The 9177-nt window shown below is 43.5% G+C and overlaps 1 protein-coding gene across 2 annotated transcripts in view; it reads right to left on the bottom strand.

Moving 5' to 3' along the window:
- Positions 1 to 896: 896 nt before the first annotated feature.
- Positions 897 to 9177, bottom strand: part of LOC109920948 (RPA-related protein RADX-like) — a 63485-nt gene continuing 55204 nt past the window's right edge. Inside the window, exons 13-15 of one of the 2 annotated variants that reach the window (XM_048605232.1) lie at positions 8476 to 8766; positions 6859 to 7047; positions 897 to 2227 (exon numbers count right to left, since the gene is read on the bottom strand). In XM_048605232.1, coding sequence (XP_048461189.1) covers positions 2103 to 2227; positions 6859 to 7047; positions 8476 to 8766 — 605 coding nt within the window. In that variant the 3' untranslated portion in view covers positions 897 to 2102. The remainder of the gene's footprint in view (positions 2228 to 6858; positions 7048 to 8475; positions 8767 to 9177) is intronic. The other variant, XM_048605231.1, reaches the window with a different exon arrangement.

The following is a 9177-nucleotide window of genomic DNA, read 5'->3' as shown; positions in this document are numbered from 1 at the left end:
AAAAATTCACTCATGGCATTTATTGCCCATCCCTTTTTGCTCCTGAGAAGGTGATGGTGAGCTGTCTTGAACCTTCTTGAAGTGATGAGCAAAATCGCTTGTTGAGTAGCAGCCCACTGATGTGAATGTGTTTCTTACGTGACCAACACTGACAGAATATTGTAGCACAGGGTTAACGTTACTGGACTAGAAATCCAGAAGAAAGACTGATCTTCCTGAGTATCCCACCACAGCAACAAAGAATTTAAAATCATCGAGTTTGTAATTTTTTTTTATTCTTTCACGGGATGAGGGCGTCACTGGCCGGGCAGCATTTATTGCCCATCCCTAATTGCCCAGAGGGCTGTTAAGAGTCAACCACATTGCTGTGGCTCTGGAGTCACATGTAGGCCAGACCAGGTAAGGAAGGCAGTTTCCTTCCCTAAAGAGCATTATTGAACCAGATGGGTTTTTCTGACAATCGACAATGGATTCCTGGTCATTATTAGATTCTTAATTCCAGATATTTTTATTGAATTCAAATTCCACCATCTGCCATGGTGGGATTTGAACCCAGGTCCCCAGAACACTATCTGGGTCTCTGGATTAACAGTCCAGCGATAATACACTAGGCCACAAAAAGCTAGCCTCATCAACCATGAAGCAATTTGATTCACTAATGTACTTTAAGGAGAGAATTCCTCTTTACCTGGTCTGGCCTATATGTGACTCCAAACCACAGCAAAGTGGTTGACTTCCACCTCCTCTCTGTAATGACTGAATAAGACTCAAGGTCACTCAAGGTTAATCAGGGTTAGACAAATGTTGGCTTCTTCAGCAATGCACACATCTCAAGAATAGATAAGAATAAAATAATGCATATCAACGACTTTTCAACAAAATGTAAGAATCCCACAAGAAAGAATATTTATAATCGTGCTGCACATTGGAAAGGAAAATGAATTCAAATTGATTTTTAGAGCCTTCATTCCTCAGGCAGATCATCACAAGGTTGTAAGAATGTGTTGCATTCCAAATGGAGAGCTTACAACTGAACTGAGTTTTAATTAGTTCTTGGGATGTTACCTACTGGGGGCAAGACCACATTGACTACTCTGAGAAATGGCAAGCCTTTCTCCTTGAGTTGCTGCTGGCTCTGTGATAACGGTTCTCCTATTGAGATATAAGGTAGAGAATTCCAGGATTTCAAAGCAGTTACAATGAAGGAAGGAGACTGATTGCTGAGTCAGGTAGTACATGCCTTAGTGTAGAACTTGGAAGTGATGGCAGTCCACTCACATTTCTAATCTGGTCTGCAGTGGTAAAAGTTACATGACTGAGTGGCGATGTTGAAGTGGGGGTTGGGAATGACAAGTTGTAGATCGTACATATTGTAGCTACAGTGCATTGGTCAATACTGAGTCCAGTAACAGGCAACAATGAAGTAGTATGGTTTGTATTGAGTGTTTTCAAGATTTCAGTGTTTTTCTTTGCAGCTGCAATCTTCCAGGAACATGAAGTCTAACACAGCATGTCCTTGACCAGCAATCTTTGGTCTATGGTCTGTCTTTGACATATCAGTAGTTAAGCAGAGTTCCCACCCAGCCTCTGCTGCTAACACTCAGGCACATTCACCACCGAGGGAGAAAAGCTCTAAAAATACAGAGCTGGGTTTGAAATCAGTTGTAACATCTTGAATTTTAGTTTCCCCAAACAGTTTGGCAGCGGGATGCCATAAAAAACAAGGAGGTGAGAATCTGATTGTCCTAATCTATTGCAAAGAGTTGATTTTAGATGCCTGTCATATGCTGGCACACAGACATTGATAACTTCACTGATAACTGCAAAAGTGTGCCGTTCAAAACACGCCGTTGTTAACTCTAGGAGACCAGATTTTATCCATAGATTTATTTGAAAGAAAAGTTTGAATATGTACACACCCACTGGTGAAAGTTTATATTAAATAGACTACTATAGCATATATTTATGATAAAATACTGTGAAGTCTTCAAGCTGAGGTTGTCATTCTCAAACAGTTCCTGGAGAAGTAAATACAGGTTCTAAATCTATGAAAGGGAATGCATATTGTTGAAATGAACTTCTCAAAATGGTGTTAGATGATTTCAATCTGTCATTCTGTATACTTTGTTTAGAATCACTTCAGACTTGCCCTCACCATGATGGTACACATCCAGGATACAGATCACACGTGTATTGTCCAGGTCAGCTGCTGTCTTTATAATCTGATCTATAAGGACGCAACACATAAAAACTCTTAGTGTTTTGGAATGTTGTTCTATAGGACAATCCAAACTCCAAGCAAGCCCCTGAGCATTAAGACACAAATTATAAAATCCTTTTCTAACCGCTTCACCTGAAAAAAAAAGGAATTGTGTTGACATTGGTGCAGGATTTTAATTGATTAAATGAAGAGAAATCAGTTTCCATTGATGGGAGAGTCAGGGACCACTGGACATGGATCTGAGGTGATCAGAAAAAGAACTACAGTTGACATGAGGAGTTTTTGCTTTTACACTACAAGTCGTCATGGTCTTGAATATAAGCTCAGTGGTAGCTTTCAAGAGGGAAATGGATAAATATTCGAAAAAGATTTTCAGAGCTACAGTGAAAGAGTGGGAGAGCCGGACTCATTGGAGAAGTCTTTCAGAGATCTGGCACAGACAAGGTAGACCAAATGACCTCCTTCTTTATAGTAGGTTCTGTTTGTGATAGTGAGTTAAATCAAGTGAGAAACCTTTGGTAGCCATATCTGCAGGTAAGTATTTTCCAATATGTAACACAACCAGGTGGCATGTTGGGTAACAAAATTCCTGTGGGGCACATGCCCACTTTTCTGCCTATTAGTCACACCCTAGTTTTCTGTGCCTACTCCAATGAGACTGTACTTTGTGCCCCAGTGTAACAGAGAAAACTTTGCCATACAGCCACCCCTCACTGCACAGCTAACTGCAGCCTCAATGTCAACTACAACATATCAACACACTGGGCTCTCTCTCTTCAAAACTGCATGGTTAAAATTTTAAACCGGTATGTTCAGTGAAATGGAAGATTTTTCATTGCCAATTTTGACCAGTCGTTTTAATCAACAACATTTTGTGCCCCCTTAAAACTTTCAACTAGTTAAAACATCCCACGATGCTTCACAACTATGTTATCTGACAAAAAAAAAGATGCTCAGTCAGAGGAGATCAGGGCAGGTCGCCAGAAGTTTGATCAAAGGGTTAGGTTTTAAAGAAAAATGTCAGCCCTCATTTTCGAAATCCTTCTGTTACTATCCTACCTTGTTCCAAAAACCTTCCCCTGCTATTCTTTGGAGCTGACTGGCTTCTCAACTTGACTTTTCTCAACTTCACCAACTCTTTCTTTAGGCGGTGCGGTGGCTCAGTGGTTAGCACTGCCGCATCTCAGAGGCAGGGACCCAGGTTCGATTCCAGCCTTGGGCGACTGTCTGTGTGGAGTTTGCACATTCTCTGCGTGGGTTTGCTCCGGTTTCCTCCCACAGTCACAAAGATGTACAGGTTAGGTGGATTGGCCATGCTAAATTGTCCTGTAGTGTCCAGGTATGTGAAGGCTGGGTGGATTAACCATGGGAAAAGCAGGGTTACAAGATCTGGGGAGGTTGCTTCTTGGAGGGTCGGTGCAGACTTGGCGGGCTGAATGGCCTCTTTCTGCACTGTAAGGATTCTATGACCTGTCTTTGAGAGTGTTCTTCATCCCAGCTTTTTGATCATGCTTCCAGCCCTCCTTACCTGCCTGACGACCTCACTTGTTCCTTCATTCCCTTAAAGAAACACAGAGATATTTTCCACTTTTAGTGTTGCTTGGGGAGATCACTGCTTTTGTTCTACATATTCCCAGTTGAGAGCTGGGGGCGGTAGCACTGGGTAGCAATTACAAAATCCCCTTTAGAGCAGGAACTCCGGTTGATGTTCCTTTCCATGCTACTTACCCTCACCCCTGGGAATATCAGTGCTGTGAGAAGCTGAATTCGGGCCTCAGTACGACACTGTTTGTACCTGTCGGAACGCTCACAACAAATCTGTACAGAACTACTATCTTACTGAAACATTACTTTCAATTATTCAATCAGAAGAAAACGATCTGCGCACGTCATATGAAAAGCTTAAAACAAATGCAGAAAAAAGCCAGAGAAACTCAGCAGGATCCGTGGAGAGAAAAAGACTGCACAGCTAACGTTTAAATACGTCCGGAGTCCCTGGAGCAGCAGAGGCTGAGGGGAGACTTGATAGAAGTCTATAAAATTATGAGATGTACGAGATGGTCAGAATCTTTTTCCCAGAGTTGAAATGTCTAATGCATGCATTTAAGGTGAGAGGGGGAAAGTTGAAAGTAGATGTGAGGGGTAGGTTTTCTATTTACACAGAGAGCGGGAGGAGTCTGAAACATGGTGCCAGGGGTGATGGTGGAGGCAGATACAATAGGGGCATTTACGAGACTTTTAGATAAGTACATGAATATAAAAGGAATGGAGGGATATGGACCAAGGGCAGGCAAAAAGGATAAGTTTCATTTGGCATCATGTTCGGCACAACATCGTGGGCCGAAGGGCTTGTTCCTGTGCTGTACTGTCCTATGTTCTATGGAGAAGAATCATTGGATTTGAACCATTAACTCAGTTTCTCTCTCTGTAGGTGCTGCCAGACTTGCTGAGTTTCTCCAGCGTTCTCTATGTTTGTTTCAGATTTTCACCATCCCCAGTATTTTGCCCTTACATAAAAAGTTTCGGCTGAACGTTTGAAACTGGACCGTACTTAGCAAAGAAAGTACAAACGTGTACTTGCATAGTACTTTCCAAAACCTCAGAAGATTCTCCTGCACATCTGCTAATGTGGTATACTGCATCCGCTGTTCCCGTTGTGGCCTCCTTTACATCGGGGAAACCAAGCGGAGGCTCGGGGACTGCTTTGTAGAACACCTACGCTCGGTTCGCAACAAACAACTGCACCTCCCAGTCGCGAAACATTTCAACTCCCCCTCCCATTCCTCAGATGACATGTCCATCCTGGGCCTCCTGCAGTGCCACAACGATGCCACCCGAAGGTTGCAGGAACAGCAACTCATATTGCGCTTGGGAACCCTGCAGCCCAATTGTATCAATGTGGATTTCACAAGCTTCAAAATCTCCCCTCCCCCTACCGCATCGCAAAACCAGTCCAGCTCGTCCCCGCCTCCCTAACCTGTTCTTCCTCCCACCTATCCCCTCCTCCCACCTCAAGCCGCACCCCCACCTCCTACCTACTAACCTCATCCCACCCTTTTGACCTGTCCGTCCTCCCTGGACTGACCTATCCCCTTCCTAACTCCCCACCTACACTCACCTTTACTGGCTCCATCTTCGCCTCTTTGACCTGTCTGTTTCCTCTCCACCTATCCTCTCCTCTATCCATCTTCTATCCGCCTCCCCCTCTCTCCCTATTTATTTCAGAACCCCCTTCCCCTCCCCCTTTTCTGATGAAGGGTCTCGGCCCGAAACGTCAGCCTTTCTGCTCCTATGATGCTGCTTGGCCTGCTGCGTTCATCCAGCTCTGCACTTTGTTGTGTCGAAGATTCTAAAGTGCTTTGCAGTCAATTCAAAGTATTTCTGAATTGTAGTCACAGCTTTAATATGACAGCTAATTTGTACACAGCGAACTCCACACACAGCAATTTGATAATGACCAGTTAATTGCTGTGATAGTGTTGTTTTTGGAATAAATATGCCAACCATTAAGGAAGACTCTCTTTCATTTCTACTCACGTGCAATCTTACACCAGTTTGAGGCTGCGCTGGTATCTGTTATAATCTTTAATCCAAAAAATAACACTGTAAATATTGTGACACTCCATTGATATGGCATTGCTGTGTCAGGTTGGATTTTGTGCTCAAGTTTCCGAAGTAAACTGCAGACACATAATCTACTGACTCACGAGAAGAATTCTATCACTGACCCACGGCTCACAACTAAGAAGCATTTTAATGACACAGCAAATGGTGCAGGCGAGTGGTATCTAGTTTAAGAAGGAGATTATAACACAGTGATCATGTCACTGGACTAATAATCCACAGATTAGGTTCATTTTCTGGTTCACCTTCCGCCATCTCAACTGGTGGAATTTAAATTTAACGAGTAAATTGTGGAATTGAAAGCTAGCCTCAGTAATGGTGACCGCTAAACTATTATCAGTTGCCGTGAAATCCTGTCCCGTGTGAAATTCAATTAATTAATAAATCGCGGAAGTGAAAGGTAGCCTCATTAATAGTGACCATGAAACCTATTGATTGCCATAAAATCCCATCTCTTTCATCAATGTTCTTCAGGGAAGGAACTCTGTCATTTTTTTTTGATCTGCCCTACATGGGTGGCACAGTGACTCAGCAGATAGCACTGCTGCCTCACAGCGCCAGGGACCCGGGTTCGATTCCAGCCTCGGGTGACTGTCTGTGTGGAGTTTGCACATTCTCCCCTTGTCTGCGTGGGTTTCCTCCGGGTGCTCCGGTTTCCTCCCACAGTCCAAAGATGTGCAGGCTAGGTGGATTGGCTGTGCTAAATTGCCCGCAGTGTTCAGGGATGTGTAGATTAGGTGGGGTGGGATGCTCTGATGGTTGGTGTGGACTTTTTGGGCCAAAGAGCCTGTTTCCATACTGCAGGGATTCTATGATCTATTCTATAAGAGTCCAGACCCACTGCAAAGTGGTTGATTCTGAAATGGCCTCGTAAACCACTGAATTCAGAGGCAACTAGGCATGGGTGCTGTCTCTGACAGTGGTACCCACATCTTATGAAGGAAGAGGAAGAAATGCTTTCAAATCTAGTGTCTACCCATTATTTCAGTTCAGCGCTGAGGTCCAATTGTTACCTTGACAGGAAGGCATCTCTTTCAGCTGATTGTTATCTGCAGTCTGTTTGTCACAAATGTAACCACTAGCCATAACCGAGGCTAGGGCGTTATCGTGAACTTCCATCGATAGCCCCAAAATGCGGTGACTGTCACGACTCATCAAAACCGGGAGAAACACAACATCGACTGCTACCTGGTGATTGACACCTGTACCAAAACAACAATTCGTCCTTCAGAACAGATAAGACAATCTGGTCATTTCTTGAAATTATAATACACTGATACATCAGTCTATTAGCCGCACACCTTGCACCAACTGAGGAAGACTTTGGATACAGTGAATAAGCAAAAGTAACATCTAGAAAAAGGACTATTTCAATATCTGGCGCTGAAATCCTGCTGAATTCCTGTGTATAATAGCATAAGCATGCATTTCTCTCTGCCATATTAGCAGGGACGCTAGCTCACTGAAATTTACTTCTGGCTTGTCATTGGTTGCAAGTTTAACAAGTTCAGTTTTCCCTCTGTGAATTTAATGTGAAATGAGAATAGAAGCAAGGGTACTTGACAAAATGTATCTGACTTTCCCCCCCAATGGTGTCATGAGCAGTAAGTCTCGGACTCACATGTGAACTGTTGTTGCTGGAGCGTGATCTGCTATATTTGCTGCCTGAAGACTGGATGTTCTGAAAGACTTTGTACTTGAGGAAGCTGCACAAATAGTAATGTGGCCATGGCTGGAGAATCAGTTCCATTGGTGTTTGTTTAGGGAACAAATGCTGGCCAGGACCAGGGATAACTTCCTTGCAGTCCCTCTGAGGGAATAGATGGGTTTAGGGGAGGAGTGGGGGGGTGGGGTGGTGATGAAATGTCTGGGTTAAATATCTTTACTTCCTACATTTAGTTGCAACTTGTCACTGTTTCTGTTTCATATCAGTGACCAGGTCATCTTTTTTCAAAGGTATTACTTGAGGTATAAATATTGGCCAGGACAAGTGAGATAATTCCAAGATAACACAGTGTGGAACTGGAGGAACACAGCAGGCCAGGCAACATCAGAGGAGCAGGAAAGCTGACGTTGAGGACCAGGACCCTTCTTCAGATTCATCAGCTTTCTTGCTCCTCTGATGCTGCCTGGCCTGCTGTGTTCCTCCAGCTCCTCACTGTGTTATCTCGGACTCCAGCATCTGCAGTTCTTACTATCTCCGTGAGATAACTCCAATCCTCTTTTTCAAAATGGGACCACTTTTTTCACTTTAGGACAAACAGGTCATTGGTTTAACCTCTCATTTAAAAGGTGGTACCTCTCTGATAGTGCAGCACTCCCTCAGTACAATGTCAGCCTCTGGCCCTTGTAGTGGGGCTTGAAACACACACTGTTACTGTGACAGATATATGGATAGACAGGGAATAGAGGGATATGGACAGCGTAGAAGCAAAAGGATTTTATTTCAGAAAGGTGTCACGTGTCAGTGCTGTGTCAGTGGGCCGAAGGGCCTGTTCCTGTGCTGTACAGTTCTATGTACTACAATGTGACCCAGAGATGACAATGAACCAAGCCTTAGACCACATACAGTATCACAATGCACTCAATGTACACAATTCAATCTTTTAATCTGTGTTGTCTGTACATACCAACTATCGTCACGGTGTAGTAGTCATGGCAACAGGCAGATGCAAAGCTCTGAAGCTCCATCTTGGAGACTGCTGGAACTGGGCTGCACACTGCAGCCTGAAGGTTATGCTGCTGCATTAGGAAATCTCGATGTTTGTAGACAAATCTTTGTGGAATGCTCTCGGAAAGAAGCTGGCCAAAATGCAAGTGCTCTGACAGGTGTTCTCTGATTTCTGACCAGGTAGGGCTTTTCCATGTATATTTTGAGTTGCCATCAGTTGAATTCCCTGCATTACACCTTCCATGATCATCTGAATCAAAAATAAATTCTTTAGAAACAGATCTTTCACAAGGATGACAATTATTTTCAATCATGATTGAATCACCATACAAAGGCCCTACATATAGATACAGAATATGACCAGAACAATGTCAGGGTCTGTCAAGATACCACAATAATCACGGGACAGGTTCCAAGTTATAAAGAGGAACTGGGGCCTTTAGGACTATATTCACTGGAGTTTAGAAGACTGGAGTGGGGGAATCTCTCAGAAACCCATAAAATTGTAACACAGGACTGGATAAGGTAAATGCAGGAAACCAGGGATCACAAACTAAGGATATGGGGTAGGCCATTTAGGACTGAGATGAGGAGAAATTTTTTCACCAAGAGAATGGAATTCTCTGTCACAGAAAGTGGTTGAGACCAAGGCATTGAATAT

Source organism: Rhincodon typus, chromosome 14 (assembly GCF_021869965.1).
Source record: "Rhincodon typus isolate 14 chromosome 14, sRhiTyp1.1, whole genome shotgun sequence".
NCBI lineage: Eukaryota > Metazoa > Chordata > Chondrichthyes > Orectolobiformes > Rhincodontidae > Rhincodon > Rhincodon typus.
This window is presented reverse-complemented; position numbering and strand designations above follow the sequence as displayed.